The sequence below is a fragment of the Phalacrocorax carbo genome, chromosome 10 (assembly GCF_963921805.1).
Source record: "Phalacrocorax carbo chromosome 10, bPhaCar2.1, whole genome shotgun sequence".
In the NCBI taxonomy this organism is placed as follows: domain Eukaryota; kingdom Metazoa; phylum Chordata; class Aves; order Suliformes; family Phalacrocoracidae; genus Phalacrocorax; species Phalacrocorax carbo.
The window spans coordinates 25535954-25555875 of NC_087522.1; the positions used below are offsets into that span (position 1 = coordinate 25535954).

A 19922-nucleotide genomic window follows, 5' to 3' on the forward strand; every position below is an offset into this window, starting at 1 on the left:
TGGAGCCATTTGTTAGAATTTCTCAGTAAGACTGGGGGAGGGGCATTGGTTGTTGGGTTTTTTAGTGTTCTGTGTGTTTTGAGCAAATCAGTAGCCTCTGGGAGGTAACGGTACTTTCAGGTTCTTACATAAAATGTTGATATTATCTCTGATATAATCTTACGAGCAATTGCAAAAATAATATTTTATGTGTTCCTCAAATACTCTTAAGGATTCCTGCACATCATCTGCTCTGGAGAGAAAAAGACAAAATTATCACGCTTACTGCAAAACTGCACTGAGCCATGCAATCGGCATGATGCTGCTGCTGTCAATGACCTAGCTGTGAAGCAGCCCTTTGGGCTAAAAATCTCAGCTTTGATAATGTGCTTGATGGTTCCTGACAGCCTCTTACTTGGGATTCCTTGATCCCTAGGGCACTGCATAAGAGTGCTGTCTGCCTCGCCTTCGCTTTTCGGTTATCAGTAGAAAGAGAATCAACGCATGCACTCAGACACAGTGCTCGTGCCAGAAGCTCTGAGCAGCAGATTTTGCAGCTAATGGGAATAAGGTTGCTGTGAGAGAGACATTTTCAAAGTCTCTCTCTCCACAGAATAGATGGATCTGTAGGACTGAATTTGTTGATAAATCTTTCTGGGGAACCAATAATAGTTGCATATTTCTCCACTTAGAGTGTTGCTAATAGACACAAAGCTTTTCTGTTAAAACCCATTTGTGCCTTCCAGTCTTACTCCTACAGAGAAGAGTTGTCAGAATGGCAAAGTCTCTTCCTTGTAATCTAAGTTTCTCCAAACACATTTAGGAATGGGATTTCAGTTCTCCCCTGTCTACCCTGCATGGGGTATGCATTTTGTGTGAGAACTATGGAAGATCTGGAGGGTGTGGATAACTGTGTTTACTTGTGGTTAAAATTATGTGAATCTTTTCCAGAACCTGTAGGTCTGCCACCTGAAGCATGATGTTTTTATTATGGAAGTGCTTGACAGCAGAAACAGCATTGGTATCTTCATCTGACAGGCAGGATCTGCGAATTCCTGATTCTCCCAGAGTTGTTTCTTTCTAACAAACATTGCAACAAGTCCTAGCCTGACAAATAGGTTGATTGGGAAGACTGCTGTTGGGTAAACAGCTGGGAAAAATGCATATATTAATGGGAATAACACACTGATTCCCACTGTAGGTTGTACACGTTGCCAATGTATTAGAAAATGTCGTGTTTTCTTCCCACGTACTCAAGAATTTTACTGGTGAGTGGATGCTCAAATGAATCCAATCACTCGCAAAGAAGCATGGGGGTGGGGCGGGGAAAAGGTAAAGAAGCTTTTTGGTGGGCAGGACAAACTCAGAAGGCTTGTAGCTAAAGAAAGAGCATAGAATTGCACTTGAACGGCAACATTTACCGTGGAAGCTTCGTGCAATAATACACTCCACTCAGGAAACTTACAATACTGTTTTGGTGACAGAAAAATCTAGGGAACTTGCCATAACGTAGGAATAATACCAGCACCCTGTCAGCAGTACGTTATGGAGACCTTATATAGTTGAGTATATTTGTATTCTTTCTTAGAGCCTTCAGTGTTGGAATGCAACGTATTTGCCATGAAGTTGAGCTTCCTTTAATGATGGTTGCCTATAGGCAATGCTGATGGCTAATAAAACTGAAAAATAGATGTTTGAAATTTTCCAGAAAATTTCAAGAATTTTTTCCAGAAGACAATCCAGAAACCTGGCAAATGGTAGAATTATATGTATCTGAGTTAACTGTGCTTGTCCTGTTTCTCTGGGCTAGAGTTGAATGTATTATCATCTGTCTAGTTTTAGTTCATAACTTTAGCATAATTCTGTTTATGCTTCAAAAATTTTTTATTGCTTTTCTTTTTAGTTGTTAACGTTACTCATATAAATGCGGAGATGTATACTGATCCCAGCTGGGAGTTAAAAATCAGACTTTTGTGACACACTTCAAATGTGTAAATTTATTCTTGAAACAAGTATGGATAATTTAGTGAGAGAGGGGAAAGGACAAAATCCTAGGGTTTGCTGAAAATTGATATCTCTGATCTTGATTAAAAGGTAATAGAGAAGTAATTTGTCTTCGTTATGTGCATTTGTGGTACAGTGTTCCTACTACCCAGCCCATCCCGCTGTCTGCATTTGACAGTACAACAGAATAGATATGCGAGTCATTGCTGTTCCTAAGAAAATCTTTACGGAGCCTCCTGTTGTGTGCTCTTTGTGATTATTTTTCCATAACTCATTTCATCAGCTGGGTATTTCATAGTGCTCATCATATCCTTTTTGGGATGCCACAGGGTCTTTTGTTTAATTTTATTTTCTCTATCAGTCTACTTGTTTTTAATATCTGTGCTATTGGGTAGTTACATCCTTATCCCTGTTCTTGCATTTCTGATCACAAATCTCTGCTCTGTTTTAGTTTGAATTCTTGCAGAAGTGAAAGGGCCCTCAAGTTGGAATTGGTGAACTGTGGCAGTCTTGTATTGTCTGTCTTCCACTGAGGAAGGGTCTGTAGTAGAGCTCACCATGATGCAAAAATAGATATCCAACGCTGAGATCACTGACAAGCATCTTTCTCCTTCATTCTGGAAAACAGTTCCGCTGTGCTTGTTGAGTCACTGTGTTGGCATATATAGGAAAAAATGAGAAAGATAAATAGTGACAGAGATGTAGTGGGACTATTTAGTGTCTCTTGCATACAATCTGCAATGTGTATATAAAGCAATAATATCTTTTCATGCTTGGTCACATGCTGTAAGGATTGGATTTCCTGCAACTTCTGTAAATGTTTTGAAGAAAACTGTTTTAGTAATGGGAAATTGGCACCTGGAACTCAGTAGAAATGCACCAAAGAATAGCAGCTTTGGAAAAACATAACACAGGGACTTCAGTACCCATTGGTATTTTTTCCCTTATTTTATGGGTATTTTTTTATATTTTTAACAATTAAAAGGCATAGTTTTATCTATTTATTTTTCTGCTAGGAACGTTTTTTGGAACATACTGTTTCCTCCATCAAAGTTTTTGATGTCTCAAGCTGTAAGAGAACCGCTGTTGAATACATGATAGCTTCATCAGTAACCATACCTTTCTCCGTATTTTTAACTCATATGGTTTAGTTCTGGTATTAATTAAGCATTTTGGAGTGAGTCTAGACTACTATATGAATATAGGAGATCACTTTCAGAGGAGTTCTTGGCTTCCATCTATGTAAGCTTATAAGACTTTATTCCAAAGCAATACAAAGCAGTGTAAGCTTGAGGAACACCTTATTTTTCCCCAGAAAGATGTTTAAGAAAAGGTGGATCAGAAATGAGGTTGGTTTTGGGGTTTTTGTTTGTGGTGTTAGAAGAAGTTTTGCATTCATTCTTAAGCTGTAAAATGTTACAGCATCACAGAAAATCTTGAGGAGCATTTCTAGTTGCCTTGCTAAGAATACGTGTGTTCCATTGTGGACAAGGACAATAAATGTAATATTTCTCCTAAACTGGATATGCCAAGCTGTAAAAATCAGCAAATGCCTGCAGCAATGGGATGTGATAAGATCCCATAATAGGATTCTTTATCCTTTACAGGATAAAATCCTTTAACTGTCTCTGCATCCCCACGAATAGCAAAGCACTGAAAGTCTTGTAACTTGCCTGAAAAATGTATTTTTAGAACTTGGTTTATCTTCCTTTTCTTAAGAAATTTTTTAAAAAAGGTCTAATTTCTAGAAATCTGGATGTCTTCAGAGAACCTGAGTCTTTCTATGCTGTATAATGTTGAAACCATGCAGATTCCAGAACACATTAGCATTACAGAATTGCAGTAACTTCATGTCCTGCAAAATTAATCCTATTACATATCTTCAAATAAATTAGACAAACTGTAGCTGGTCAACACTGTAGCCAAGCAGTTGTAGTGAGCACAAAGTGGTTTAGCTAAACAATCTCTAAATGCAGAGTTAGCATTAATGTTAAATGATGAAGGAATTTTGGCAAGATTCATTTATTGCCATGATGGAAATACTGGAAGCTGCTCAGTCTTTGATGGGCTATAGCTCTTGCCAAGGCAACTGAATAGGTGAGAGAGTATTAGTTGTACATTTTTTTTCTTCTTCTGAAAATCTCCAGTCTAACCAAGACTGAGGAGAGCAAATATGGGAGCTGAGTGCATGGCACCAGTATTGAAACTCTTTGAAACAGTCATTGAGTTATATTTCAGTAGTTCCTGGATCATCACAGTTGTAACATGATTGTGCTGCTACCTTTTAAAATAGTGAAAAGTCTAATTTATAAAACATGGAACTGTCTTACAATACAAGTTACAGGAGACTACCTGCAGAACGGAGCAGGCAGGCCCTTAACTTTGGCCTTGGCTTTCTTCTGAGAAGTCTGTTTGCCTTCACTGGGCATTAGGCTTTGGTCCCAGCGGTACAAGATGGGTGCAGTTATTCAATGATTTTCGAACTCATACTCGTCCTTCAATGGACGTTGACATTTTGGTATCATAATCCATCTCTAGCCAATGTCAATTCCACAGCTACTTCCAGAGTCGTAAGACTAGAGGAAATCTGAACACTGCCTTGTGTTGCTTATATTTTTAATAGTGTTTCTCTTCTTTGTGCTGCCATCTTACCTTTGCCACAGGTTCACTGCATGGTTTCTGTAGCATCTTGCAGCTAGTGAATGAATTCCACAGTGTGGCAGGGAGGGCAAAAATCCATCTGTTGGTTAATAAAGGAAGCTAATGATTGGAGATTATGGCTGTATGACAATAAACCTTATTGAGGACTTGAATCTCCCATACCCTCAACTTACAGAAGGTTATAGAGCAGTTCAGTAAGGAATTTTCTGCTTGCCCCAAAATATCTGGTTGGGCCAGTTTGAACAAATACTAAATACTTAGCTGGAGAGTTAGCAGCTTTCTTTGTGTAGTTATAATTCTGGATTTTTTTATTTTATTATGTATTTATTTTTTTAAGTTTGGGGGGAAAACAGCAAGGTTTTTTTGAGGGAAGCTGGGTAGCAACTTGCAGTGATGTCCATAAAACTAGTTATAATGGTATTCATGCAGCTGTCTCTGTGGTGTGTGACTTGCTGTGTTTTCCACTGTAAAAACTAAATCTCTGTTTATACCTACAAGACCTTTCCAGACTCACTGAAACACCATGTGGTCTGAAATAGCACCTGATCAGACTGAAAGAGTTAGTCCTGGGTGATTGATGCTTATCTCTGAAGGCTTCTTTACTTTTCCCTTAAGCACCTTGGAGGGCTTCTGCAGGGCTATTTACCATCTTCATTGTATGCTCTTTCCCATCTTCGTGAATGCTAGGTTTCCCAGCTCATAACTCTAAGAAGCAGCTTTATTTCAGAGTAGAAGGGGGCCCCAATATGTGGCCTATTATAACCACATCAGCTTGCTTACTCTTTTCAAACAGCTATTGTGGTTTAATAGGGCCCTGCCTGACAGGGGGAGTCCTTAATTCCTGCTATATAAGAATGGCCAGCTTGAGTTACAGCAAACTGCAAGATGCTGCTCTGATCAAAAGGCCTCTCTTTTCAGAGATTCCCCCCTCCCCGCCAGTCGTTTGCTTCCCAGTCCTGGGCTAATAATTCAACACAGTAAGGTCATTTTAGCTTTTGATCTGAAAGCTTCAAGGTGTTAAATTACTGACCTAGCATAGGAAGAATCAAGGGAGGGGGACTCTAAAAATGATAAAGGGATTCTGGGTAATAAAGAGCAAGCACAGCAACTCCTTTAATCCTTTCCTTCTCCAGAATCTGTAGGTTGGTCTCAGAGGGCTTGATTTGCTACAAAGCAACATAAGAAAGCTTGTTTGTCACCCACTCTGAGCTGTGTCACAGGTGCTGTGGTTCATTTACTTTCAAACAGTACTTGGGATAATCTCTGTACCACCTGTATTAACTCTGCCATGAATACAGAGATTCCTGAGCCTATATGAAGAAGCCTGAAAATATTAAAATTGGTCTCACTCCTTCCCTTCTTTCCACACCCTTCAGCTGGAATAAACTTGAGTAGATGAGACGGAAAAGATCTTTAAAAATCCAGTCTCTAGGTTTGTAGTGATACATCACCCAGTCTCCCCAAATTGTTAAGAGTGTTAATGATTTCCTATCTGTCTGGTTGTTAAAAAAGGATTTTCCTTAAAGCAAGTCATCAGGAATACCTTTCAGCATCTGTTTCATCTTAACACTGCTAATGCATTTCAGAGGAAGTGCTTAAAAAAGCACGGCTAATTTCATTAGAGGAAGATGGTGATTTCCTTGAGGCTGACTTCATTGTCCAAATGTTAATATCTGTGGAATTTTAAAAAGCACTTGATGCTTTGAATTGAGGAATGCTAATGTTCCTGCTGTACCTTCCAAGAGGGGTAGGTAAAGAAACAGTCCAGTGATTTGTCTGAATATTGCAAGTAGTGTAGTACATTTAAACCAATAGGTGAAGAATAAAATGATCTTAAGTTAAACTATGCTTATGCGGCAGTAGTTTATTCATCACAGTAGTGAAACTGAGATTATTTTTTTTTTTCCCCCCTTCCCTCCCCCAATGGTGCCTACAGTTTTAAGTGTTCCCTCTTAGGGCATGTTCCAGGCAAGGTAAACCTCACTTTGCTATTTCAGAGCGTAGCCTTGGGGTGTGATTGGTCGTTTGGGGATGCTTTTTGTGTGGATGAGTTATTTAACCACAGAAATTGCCTGGGTTTTAAACCCTTTTGAATGTCAGTATTTTCTGGGGCTAGTGCTAGTTCTTTGTTACCCATTGTACTACAGTCTCTAATCCTAATACTCCTGATAATCCCTACTTACTGTGCTTTGGTTCACACCATGAAACAGTCTTGGAGCTCATGACTTGGGTTCCTTTCATATTAAACTAAAGTGGAAGATGTGTTCCAACTGCAGATGAACATTCAGCCCATAGGACCAGACTAGAGCTAGTCCAGAGTGTGTTTCAAGAAAAAACAAACCCCGAGACACCCATAATGTTGACATCCGGTCCTCTGCACTGTTTCTCTCTCCAGATGTTTCAGTCAGTCTAGACATAGCCTCAGATGGCATTTGAGACTACTTTATTTTTGCTTAAGACACTCAATTCTGTTTTTCTTCCCTGTGTAACCGGGAAGGAAAGTTGTGTGTGTGTGCATGTGTGTTTGGGGGTGGGGTGGGGTGGAGTTGCTCATGCTGGAGAAGTGAGCTGCGGAACAAACTCTACAACTCAAAGAGTTATAAAGCAGGGATGTTTATTTCGGCGCCAGGTGTGTGGGGGATCGCTCCTCCAAAGGCACGCACAGCCCTTGTTTCAATATTCATCCTCTTATACTGTTTTTGCTACTGATTACATCATTATGGTAATGGTTTCCCAGAATTAATTTACATTTTCCCCTGCACTTAATTATTCTGCCTGCACAGGCGTGGAATCTTCGGGTGGTCTCTCTGGTGATGATGATGAAGGCTCTGAGTCTTCCTCCTCTTGCCCTTTTCACCTTTTGTAGACTTAACCTGCAAAGCCGGTTCTGTCTGGTTTCACAGCTGGCCTCATAAAGTGTTTTTCCTTTTCACTTCCTTTTATCTCTTGTGCACACCAGGGGATTCCTTCATCTTTACTTACTCTTGCTGGCATGTTTCTAAGTCACATCAAATTACAATTAGAGGACTATGTTATCTTAAACTATGAAGCGCATTATACACCTATGTTCCTGAACACTCTGACTGAGAAGCAGCATATGCCTTCAAAGTGAGTTTTTCTTCCTTGTCATGGTTTAACCCTAGCTGGCAACCAAGCCCCACGCAGCTACTCGCTCATTTCCCCCCTGGTGGGGTGGGGGAGAGAATTGGAAGAGTAAAAGTGAAAATTCATGGGTTGAGACAATAACGTTTTGATAGGTAAAGCAAAAGCCATGCATGCAAGCAAAGCAAAACAAGGAATTAATTCACTCCTTCCCACGGGCAGGCAGGCGCTCAGCCATCTCCAGGAAAGCAGGGCTCTATCATGTGTAACGGTTACTTGGGAAGACAAATGCCATCACTCCGAACGTCCCTCCCTTCCTCCTTCTTCCCCCAGCTCTATATGCTGAGCATGATACCATATGGTGTGGGACATCCCTTGGGTCAGTTGGGGTCAGCTGTCCCGGCAGTGTCCCCTCCTGGCTTCTTGTGCACCCCCAGCCCACTCACTGGTGGGGTGGGGTGAGGAGCAGAAAAAGCTTTGACTGTGCAAGCACTGCTCAGCAGGAACTAAAACATCCGTGTGTTATCAACACTGTTTCCAGCACAAATCTGGAACATCGCCCCATATGAAGAAAATTAACTCTATCCCAGCCAAAACCCAATGTATTTCTTTTGTGCTCTCGATGAAAAATGCAAGCGATAATGCTCTAAGTTAAGGAATAATGGTCCTTGGTCCTTGTTTTCTGTTTAGTAAAGGAGAAGTCCTGTGAACTCATTCAGCTCTGTGCATGGTAACCAAAGGTGGCACCTGCTAGGGGGACAGCAGGGTCCTGGCAAGCTCTTCTCTCCTTCTTGGGGACTTGGGGCTCTCTCTGCATTGTGCATATTTGGCTTAGCCTCTGCTTGCTGAACTTGGGCATACTACTGCGGTGGGTTTCGATTGGAATGTTACCATAGCATCCTGGGACTTTTACAATCTATTTAGAAGTCCAAAGGTTTGAAAAGAGTGCTTGAAAGTTTCTGAACTCTGACAAGTTGCCAAAATGTAATTACACAAAAGACAAAGCCTTACTGAAAGCAGCTCTGTTCAGAGAAGCAGCACCTGAGTGCTAAACTCTAGCACAGCCATTTCCGAGAGCTGGGGCTGTTCTATCACAGTCTCTACCCAAATCTTTCTTCCTCTCATGTGCATGTGCCATCCCACAAGTGTAGACTGGGTGTGCTGCATGATGCAGCATTGAAAGAGACTGTTCTGTGGTTTGGCTGCTCTGGGGCATGTAAAGAAAAAGAATCAAAAAGTAAGCACCTTGAAGTCCCTACTGTAAAAGTTTCTTTAGATATGCCCATCAAGTGAGAATCTTACTTCTGTTTTTCCCTCATCTTTCTCCAGAGTATTTTCACAAGTGAATGGGAAAAGCCATTTTGTAATGGAGTACCCAGCTGTGTAACGATTCTTGTGTGAAATATGAGTGTTTGCAGTGGTGGTAATTAATGAACATTCAGTTCAATTTCTAGTCTCAGTTTCAGCAAGACAAATAATCATGTCATTAGTAACTCTTGTTAATGTTCTAATTTGCCTATTATATTTACTGGTAATGTAAAGGGCCTGAGGAACCATTAGGTCTGTGGTAGGAGGCTTGGAGACTTGCAGAGTTGGTGAAAAATTTCTTCTTGAAGGAATCTCGTGCAGGTGGCTGCACTAAATGCCTGAAACAGAGAAAGCAGAAGTTAACCAGAGAAGTGAAAAAATATTTTCTCTGCTTCTTGTTCACAAACCCATTTCAAAACGATTGAGGACAAACTAATACCTTGTTGAGATACCCTAGTTTGTCCATAAGTCTTTCTCTTCCAAATTACCGGTTAAGCTCTGGCTACCTGACTTTGCTAAGTTTTTCAGTGAGAGGAGGGCAGATAGGGGGAAGACTGAGCAATCCTAAGGGAAGAATCTGAGCAGCTCTTATACTTGCTGAGGATGTTTGAGCTAAGTTTCTTGTTTTGCTGTTGATATCTTGCTTACTTAAGCCATTCCTCTGAGCTTGCAGCTTTTTTTATTTTTGCGTTCAAAAGAATCTGGAAGACATGTCTGTTCACATGTATATGAAAATTATAGGTAAGGTGTTGATGATGCTTCCTACATGCTGTTGGAATACCTGCAACAGCTTTAGGTCATCACCATTTAATTTTCTTCCAGAAGGGTTTACCTGCAAGCCGTTACTACTCACCACATTAATGATAACTTCACCTCTGGGCAATTGTTAAGGAAAAGGTGGCTGATTTATTTTTGTACTGTACACCTACCCGTGATAAAGGAATTTCAAAATATATAGTTCTTTCAAAATGTATGGTGTTCCTATATCTTCTAGTGGTCTTGACCCTGCCTGAGAATAGATCTGTTGATTTGTCATTGGGCTGCTTGGTGGATAGCTCTGTCACGGGCTGGCTCCTTTGAGGTGAAATTCTACAACTTATAAAAAGGTGTTTATAAAGTAGGGTCTCTGAAATACAGTATCTTAATTGGGATAAAATTCTGACTCCCATGCTCGCAGACTGGAGCTTTTGGGGAAGAATCCTTCCATTGTATAGTTAAACAAAATCTTATTGCAAGGAATGAGAAATTAAAGAAATATTGCACCTCTTTTACTCAACTAGCTGGCGGCACTTGGCTGTCAGCACATCCAGGTGGGCTGGTGTTCCAACATATCTACCCACTCTTTTAACTGAGTAAGCAACAACAAATAATATCATACCCTTCTGCCTGCTAGGTTTAGAGCCATCCTGTGCTGAAAATGTAAGTGACTTGAGTTTTCACTTACTAGAAATAAGGAGTACTATAGTAGGGCTGTCTGCTGTGAATTAATGTATGTTAGCTTAATGTCTGGACTTTTCCATTACTGTTGTGCCAGGATCTGCTTCCAGGTGTTGCATGTGCTGTAGTTGTTCTGAGCAACACAGTTCGGTGCATTTAGTTGTTTCATTGTGCTTTCCTTTTCTTTCTCTTCCTAAATGTCTCCCTTATGTGTGTCATCTCTCAGAAAGCTGCCTTTTCCTTTTACACCAAGTTTATTTATTTCTTTTTCATTCATATCCCTCTTTTCTCCATCAGCCTGTCAAATCATCAGCAAAACAATGCAAATCGGAAATGAAAAAAGTCTTATAGGCTGTGGTTTGGGATGAGAAGATCTGAAATCCCATTTCTAGCTTTGTCACAGACATCTTGTGGGGATTGATAGAAGTTACTTTACCTTACTGTGAACTCTTTCACTCCAAGGCAGTGAGCTACAGAAATTTGTAATGAATACTCTTTACTTACTACAATAGTCATGGGAGCCCTTTCTTGTACTTTTGGCATATTTTGATCAGGTGCATGATTTATTTTAATCTCTTGGGACAATGGCTATGCTTTCCTCTGGTTTGTACAGCACTGGTGCATGAATAAAGTTTCATAAATACAGAATAACATGTTTATCTGTGATACTTAAGGAAAGAGTATTCCTAATTCCAGGATTCAAGAGTCATGAGTGTTTCTTATTCATAAGGTGATTGTACTTATTTGAGCTGCATTTCCTTCTGGGTAGGAGGGCTAGAAACAGTGTTATGCACCTAGCTTTCAACACGTGACAAAAAATCCCATGTACTTGCATGTCTGTGAGAACCAGGACATTAAAAAAAACCAGAAATAGTGATATGCCATCCCCCCCCCCCCCAAAAAAAAAATAAAATTGAATGGGCTTCTCTCTACACAACCACCCAAGCCATTACATGACTTTTAAACTTTTAAATTTTGTACAACTCTGGTACAATTCTCTTCCACATATGAGACCCGTTTCTATACTATGAAGGATAAATATAAAACTATTTATATTTAAAGAGACGATTTAAAATTGCAAACTGAGAGGGTTCACACTGACCCCTGGTTTTTGTCTGTTGTGGAGTTGCCTCCTATGGAGAGGTTGTGCTGTGATGAAAGTAAACTTGTATCTTTTCATTAATTCTCTCTTAGGCAGGAGAGTTAAGCTGCTGTCCCAAGTGAATATTTTTAATGATCTCTCTGGAGTGTTTGAAAGCTTTGTCCCCGTTGCACGATGCAGAGTGAAGTGCACAAAATCTCTCTGAGGCAACCCTGTCATTATACCTTTTGGTATATAACGTTTGTATTTGCATTTCTATTGTTCTTACACATTGAGCTTTCGTGCCCAAAGAAGAGCTTCTTACACTTCAGAGAAACCTTTTTAAGACAAATGTTTACTATATTAGGTTAGCCTAAAGTGCTTACAACGCAAATATGAGAAATTTTTACTAAAATACAAGAATGTGAATATCAGATTGACTATCCATCATAATGTCCAGCTACTCTTCTCAAAATGTGCAAAGTATCATTTAGTGAAGTGTCAATCTGCTTTTCTTGACAACTGAAGTAGTTTTTATACATCCAATACAGTCAAGTTTCAGTACCCTAGAAGTGAAATCTTGAGGCTTCTCTTAAAGCAGATTTTTTGTTTCTTTTGTGCTTCATGGAAAACTGCGGTGAGAATAGCAGTGAAGTTCAAATGGTACTAAGAGGAAGGGCATCTTCTGGTCAGATAAACAACAGTTACTCTTGGCCAGCCATTTTCCAACGGATTGGTTTCAGATAAGTGGCTCTTGGACACCCCTTGCAGGGATTCTTTAGAATGAATTTTACTTTCACAAACTTCTAATTACTATAATTAAATTCCAATGTGTGGTTTTTTTTGCAAATAGTCTTCTCTCTAGAGAACAGATGGGTATAAGCTTTGGAGATTTGGTTTCACAAAATATAAATGCCACAGGTTTTCTCACTACTGTTCCAGCTGGCCCCAGAACGTTTACATCGTTTCAGCTCTCTAACATTCTCTTGTTTTGACTTTATCTCCACAGTTTTAACAGTGTGCGTCAAGGAACACACATCTTGTTCCGTGAGTTCAGCTTTGTTCAAGCTACGCCTCATAACAGGGCATCTTTTCTTCGGACCTTCTGGAGGTGTTTCCGAACAGTGGGGAAAAATGGAGGCAAGTATTCCAGCATTGGCTGCTGCCCTGTTACCTTGACATTAAAATCATTAGCCAGGCTATTAATGCAGTACAAATACTGACACTTCACACTGTGTTCTAATGTTCTACCATTTTAATAGGGAGATAAAATCACAGTTGTCTGTGGAATAGTTAAAAAGTGCTCGCAGCGTAAAATGGCATAGGAGCACCTTGTTGCTAGTGGTACTTCCATTAAAATAGATCAGAGGGAGGACATATGTGGGCCTGTGCATGGGGATGGATAGGAAAAAAAATGTGCTGGGGGTTGGTGGATGGGAGCAGGGTGGCAGAGCTGGAGGTGCTAGAATATAGGGTGTGGAGCATGAGGGAATTAGGTGCTGAGGTTATCAGGCAGTTGGGGTACTGAGTGCTTTGACTTGGAGCCCTGCAGGAGGTAGAGCATATAGTGGTATTGGGCTGTGGGGTGGTGAATGCTCCTGCCTGAGCTAGTCCTGGCACATCTCCTAGATAATGTTGCAGGATCCTGATGGTTGTGGATGGGGGACAACTGACAACTCTGTGACCTCTTCCCCAACCCTACCCACAAGGAAAAAGCTCCAATGCCATAAACACTATTCAGCACTGTACTACCTTGTCTAGCTGTTCTTATACTTCATTTGGTATATTAGGTATTACAGAACTGGCCAGAGTTCAAAATAAACTCAAGTAACTACATGCAACTAAAATTATGTTTTGTTATAGTTTTTTGTTTAGTATTTTAAGCAAATACACTGAATGTTGCTGTACAAATATGAATTTTGGTGTGGTTTTTTTTTTTACTGTAAGCCTCTTTTGTTTCAGGCTCTTCAGCCTTACATCTTGTTGGAGGGAAGATTAGAACTATTCTCTTAAATATAGATATAACCTCACCTTCCGGCTAAGCTTTGCAACAATTCTGCTTGTGATGAACAGAGTTTGCAAGGCTGAATAATGACTTGACTTTTTTGACAAATGCCATTTTAGATCCTTGGAAGTTAGACAATTGTAGTTAAACGTGACAAAATCTGTAATTAGCTACTGAAGTGACTGACTCTGCTATCTGTAACACCTTCTTCCCAGTGATATTTTCTCTCTCCTCTCCAGTCGAGGAGGGGGTGTAATAGAGCAGCTTTGGTGGGCACCTGGTGTCCAGCCAGGGTCAACCCACCACAAGGAGGTAGGTAAGTTATAGAGTCCTGGTAAGAAATTCTGTTTATGGTCATCCTATACTATGCAACAGAGCTTGCGACAAACAACCTGCTGGTTCTAAAATTAGAAACAGTATAGCTCGGATTAACGTTGGTATATTGTGTTTGAGACTTGAACTAGTATCTTTCAGCCTTTGGTGCCCTGTGTCAGGGGAGTTGTTAACTGAATGTCCATTTTATTTCAATAGAATTTCTGTGTGTAGAAAAGGGTGAAAATATGTCCTTTGCCTTCTATGGCAAGATTCTACTCTGTCCCAGTTTTCTCTCCTGGGTTTGTTTCTGGACAGGTGTTGCTCTGTGCTTCAGTATTGTCATTTATTTATGTCTGCGAAGAACTATGAAGGCGTCTTTTGTCTTCCTTTGTCAAAAGTATTACATTCACTAACTTCCACATCTCCCAGGATGGTCTTGTTTTTGTTTGTTCCTTTGCCATAAAGGTGTTTACTGCTGTTTTCCCCCTCTCATTTATTATAAGTTTCATTCCAGTTTTGAATTTCTGTTTTAGGAGTGGTGGGTTTTTCTTAGCCTTGTCCGTCTGTGGAGGTTATCCCTGATAAACTGCATAAAACCCAGCTCAGTGAAGATATAGGTCAGTATAATAAACAAGAACTTGCAACAAAGCTTGCACCCTGGCTGGAGAAGGCAAGGGAGAATAAAATTGTAAGACAAAGCAATTTCCAAGCTTATACAAATTCAAAAAATCTCGAACAACAACAGAAAAACAAACCCACCTTTCCACGTCTGAGTGTTTAATGTAGATTTTAGAAAAATAGACAATATCTCACAAATGAGCGATCTGATTGCTTGATCTTGCTGCCAGTTGCTTCTCCTTGATGCAGGGAAATTTACTGCTTTGTCTGTCAGTCTTGAAATAACTGTGCCTTGACCTGGAATATGTGCCTTGTTCACCCAAGCAGGTGCATCTAGCCATGAGTTCTCCAAGGCCCAATAAGAGAGAAATCTATCTGAACAGAAGCAATTCTTAAATGTAATAATCCGTGTATGTGCAGAACCATATATACACTAATTGAAGTGCACTAACATTACTGTTTCTCTTGGGAAATTGCTTTAGATACTACTTTCCTACTTAATTTCTTATCCTTTTGAATTACTGGAAAGTAATTCTTCATGGAGCAGCTTTTATGTTACATTTTTCTATGTTAGTCCTGTTGCTTGATGGGTTCTAGTTACGTTGCCCTTCGTAACTTCTGTTGTTTTGGAGACTACAGTTTTTTCCTTTTGTCTCCAAATAGCAAGGAAAAATGACTAGCTTCACTAAATGTGGTGATAACATACTTCAAAAAAGTTTGTGCGTTTTTTTTAAAGAGGATTTCTGTTTGGTGATATGCTGGATCTGGTTGGTTTTTGGTTTTTGGTTGTGGGTTGGTTTTGGTTTGGGTTTTGTTTTTTTTTTTAGTATTTCCCACTGTTTTTAGAAGCTAGGCAAGATGCAGAGTTCTACTTTCAAGTCTGCATAAGCATATCTGGGGATTCCATGCACTGGGGGGAGAAAAAAATTTTAGTGTATTTTAGAAGGTGATCCAGTGTCAAGAAACTGGGGTGGACTTCACCAAATTTCTTCCTTCCCTTAAATGCTTACCAATGGTACAGAACACCTATAGAGGTGGTTAGATGACAGCTAGTTTGTTGAGAAGCACAGAGCATAATGCTCAGTTAGCAACAGAGGAAGGCAAAATGACCAGAATCCTTGTTTTCCTTCTGCTTATGCTTAAATTGACCTCTTGGAATCTAGCTGACCTGCTCTTTTGAATTGTCTGTTCCTCAGGACTCCTTAATTAAAACTGTGCTTTCTCAGTTTAAACAGCCCCTGCAGAGTTCTGCTGTGAAGCTTCATAAGGTCAACATATGCCTCTCCCAACCCCCATGGCTTTCATGTCTTGTTGGTTCTCTGTTTTTAATTAAAAAAGATTTTTCCTTAAATGCTTTCCAGCCAATTAGAGAAATTTTGCACTGAGAAACTTGTTCCAGGCCTGATGAGTGAACAGAAAGCCCCAGCTTTCTTTGCTTTTCAACAGCTTTTCTCTCTCTTCCCCCCCCCCCCCCCAACTTAAAATTGCTTCCAGCAAAAATAGCTATTGTTTGATACCTTAGATATAGCCCTGGAATGATTCAATGCCAGATACAGGATCTTTTCCTTCTCAGGGGTGATTGTTACTTTATTTAGGCGTGCACACATCACTGAAGCATGAAACTACTGCAGAAAGTATGTTGGACTATACTGATTGAGGATCCTTTTTGCAGACTCTTACCTCCCCTTCAGAGAAAAAGTACTGTTGCTGCTCATATTGAAACAATCTTCTTATACTTACCTTGTTTCTTTCACATTCATTGCGTGGTGTAGTGGCTGCCCTTTTGCTTCTGCACACTTGAATTAGGGAATTGGAAGCTTAACTACCTTTGGAGCTTGTGGAAGGAAGGCTTACCGCAACCAAGCACACGGTCTCTGTCATGGAATGAGAAGTGGTATGTCTCTCTAACTAATTCTTCTTGAGTTCACCAGGAAAGCTAGATTCCTTACAAAAATTAAAGAAATGCCTGATCCATATGATTCATGTAACCTGGAGACTGAGAAGAGCTAGAAGGACCATTGTTCTCCCAGCTTTTTTTTGAAAAATGCTATTTTAATGCATTTTGCTGACAAGAATACTTTCCTGAGGTTCCAAAACCTCTTCCTTCACTAGTGTCATTCTAATGCTTCCACATGTAACTCATCATATTAAATTCCTCCCTCTTTTTTTACTCCCTCCCTTGTAAGCTGTTACACTATCTCCATTTGTAGCTTAGCCAATATCTGTTTAGTGAGAGATAGAATGATACAGCGATGAATGCAGCAAATGTCAGAATCTTCTCCCCTTTCCCTTTTGTTATTAACACCAAATCAGATCTTCATACCATGTTATTGGAGGAAAGCTTTTACGAATCAATAAGCTCTTATGGTATGTCCCAAAGATAGTTAAGCTGTGGATCTTAATACAGTGTTCTCTGGAAGCTCATTCTGTAGTGAAATGGCCTTCACTGAAATGCTTGATCACTTCATTCACTTTGCAGTTCCTTTACCCTACAATTCTAGCTGTTACTATTTGTGATTTATCAGTGTAGCTCTGCTTGGAACCACTGATGACTCGCTGGAATATCAGGACAAAGGATTTCTGAACCTGAGGAGAAATAAGTGGAGGACTACATTTTAGAGATGGTGAGGTATATCTACAGGCTTTGTAAATTAAAGCATCTGCATTACATAGATCTAAAATGCATTGCAGTAATCATTTGTAGAAGTAGTAACACCTGGGTCAGTGATGGATCCTTCAGGTAGCCTCTTGCTGAATGTGGTTAATTCCATTCTGTCAGTGCAGTTTGTGAAATTAAATATAGTACACTGGAAGTCTTCCTTATCTAATCTGGTTTTGGGCTCTCGCCCCCCCCCCCCCCCCCCCTGTATTACCTTTCTTTTTCAACTGTATCTGTGAACATGCACCAGCTCATCTTAATTTCCAAATGTGTTTTCAACTTCATATTCTAGGCGTATATCTCTCTAAATGTACTTCTTTGGAAAACCAATAAACTTTTCTGTTTGTTTTCTAACAATTTCTGGCTATTTTGTGTGTCTTGACAGTTTTTCACTGGTTGTGTCATGGGCAAATTAAATTAATATGCTCTTTACTTCTTGTCCTAGTTGAGTGAAACATTTAAATGAGCTTATGTACAGTGATCATTGTTGGATTCTGCTAAGCAATTATCCCAAATTCAACTGGTAATTATTATTACCATTTGCTTTGCAGTCTTTTGGCAAGTTTCCCACCCCTATGACAGCATTCTTATTCAAACCAACTGAAATAGATTTTTTTTTTTTCAATTAAGACTTCTTTAGGTTCCAATATGGGCCTGAAGAGTTAGTATTCCAAATTGTGGGGAAGTTCCCTGGAATAAAATTCGTTCTAAGTTGTATGATCTGGGCTGGGATTCTGAGTGCTCCATGTTTCTTATATTAAATGAACTTGATCTATCCTCTCACTTGTGACAAGTCTTCAGAGATGATCTGCACGCTACATATGCATAGGTGATCACCCAGTAGAAGGTCTCTGAAGCTTTGGCTTAATTAACTAGTATGTTTTATGAGGTTTCTGGTCTACTCTTCAGCAGCAGAGATGCTGAAAGGGAGAGAGGGAGGCAGAGGAAGATGACACTCTTGTTTTCCCTTGATTCCTTATGCTGTGACTTTCTGCAAAGCGATTGTAAGAAAATAGCTTCTGTGAAGCCCAGGTCTGCTTTCATTGTTGGCATTTAACCTGCCCTGAGATGTGTAAGTGCCTGAACTGAGGAAAGAATTATCTTCATCCCTTCTCAGTGAACCATAAAACATAGTTCTCCCCAAGCTGGTGGTTTCAAGTGTATGCCTGTGCTGTATAATGCAATGTTTATATAGGCAGTCTAAGCTCGGGGTTGATATTTCCGTATGGGACAACTTGGTGCTATCTCAAGGTACTAGCTTGGGACCTGGAAGTTGCAGAGCTAGATTTATTTGACAGCAGCCTGAGAGTAGTTGATGTATCTCAGCAGGTCAGCTGATATAAGGGGAGTGTTGTTATGGTGCATCTGTGTAGCTTATTGCTGCGGAATAAACTCTGACATCTCTGTGTTGAGGTACTGTGAGCAGTGTAGGTGAAATCTGATGAAGAGCACTATGAAGAGAGGATGTGTGTTCTGGTTCAGTGTGAACAGAAGAGTAAGGATCCTCCTTTACACACATGGAATTAATTCTTCAAAGTAGCCTAGATGCTAGGAAATGTCATCCTAAGTGAAGAGATCTCTCTTGTTTTTAATATCTATCTTTTTTTAAGTACTGTTGTCCAGCTGCACAGAAAAACCTCTGAACTAGTTTTTTTCTTTGTCGTCCCAGCTGCTTCTTATAGTTTTTCTCTCTGGTGCTCTTGTTATTCATAGTTTCCATCACCGCACATTCTCTTCCTAGCTTTCCTAAGTTAACCCGATTGATTTATGTAATATACTCCTGACTCTAGAGTCTGTATCTCCCATTGGGTCAAGCAGGCCTGACCTATATCTGGAAGTGTTTTGATATTTGTGGATTGTGAATTGGGACAAATACAATTTCTCACCCTCTGTTCTTCCACAGCATCCATTAGTTATACTCACGAAAGCTTTAAATTCAGTTATTCTGGTAAAATAAGCTTGGGAGTGCCATTTATTTCTTTTGAGGAACTGATTTTTCCCTATGGTGTTAAAAGGACTGATAGGAGCTGAATTTCTGTTGCTGTAACTATGTTACCAAACTCTTCCAGCAAAACTTTTCTTGTTAGGCAAGATAACTGGTGCTTGAAAACTCATAATCTCTCAGGAAGTCCCTACTCTGCGCTTCGTTTTGAGGCCATTCAGTATGTCCAGGTGTGATGTTGAATTAGTTTGGTTAAACAGTACAGCTGTGCTTAGGTGTAGAAGTTCTTACATCACTTTAAAGTTGCCTTACCTTAATGAAAGTCTGTAAGTCTGGTTTAAATCATGATGATCATGAATAAAGGTGTTGTATGTGATTAAAAGGGTTGTTGGTTTATGCTCAGTTATGTACCTTTCAAGAATCCTAGATGATTATCAGCAGAAGTGATCTGCATGCATGATTAGTACTTTGATATGCTGCTACTACTTTGTGAAATGGGCATAAGGTAGTATTATGGAAAACCTGTAATCTGCAAATGAGTTATGAAATGTAGTCAGTAATATTAAAAAATTAAACTTGATATATTTTTAATGTTGGAGGGATGTGATTCTGATAATGTACGGTCTGATACCTTCCTTCATAAGCTGATCTAAGAGTGATTTGCATTCCATGTTCTTACTAAGCATGAATCTCATCATCTCTGTTGGCACAATGGACCTTTCTTGAGCTTGGAGGAGGAGGCACCTGCATATCAACAAGCTCTTCTCGACCCCTTTTTCTCTCTAGAACCATATTCCATGGGATTCTTCCA

The 19922-nt window shown here is 39.8% G+C and overlaps 1 protein-coding gene across 5 annotated transcripts in view; it reads left to right on the top strand.

Annotated features, from left to right (window-relative positions):
- Nucleotides 1-19922, top strand: part of CSTPP1 (centriolar satellite-associated tubulin polyglutamylase complex regulator 1) — a 112440-nt gene that overhangs the window by 10981 nt on the left and 81537 nt on the right. For all 5 annotated transcript variants that reach the window (XM_064462666.1, XM_064462668.1, XM_064462667.1 and 2 more), the window contains exon 3: nt 12582-12712. In XM_064462666.1, coding sequence (XP_064318736.1) covers nt 12582-12712 — 131 coding nt within the window. The remainder of the gene's footprint in view (nt 1-12581; nt 12713-19922) is intronic.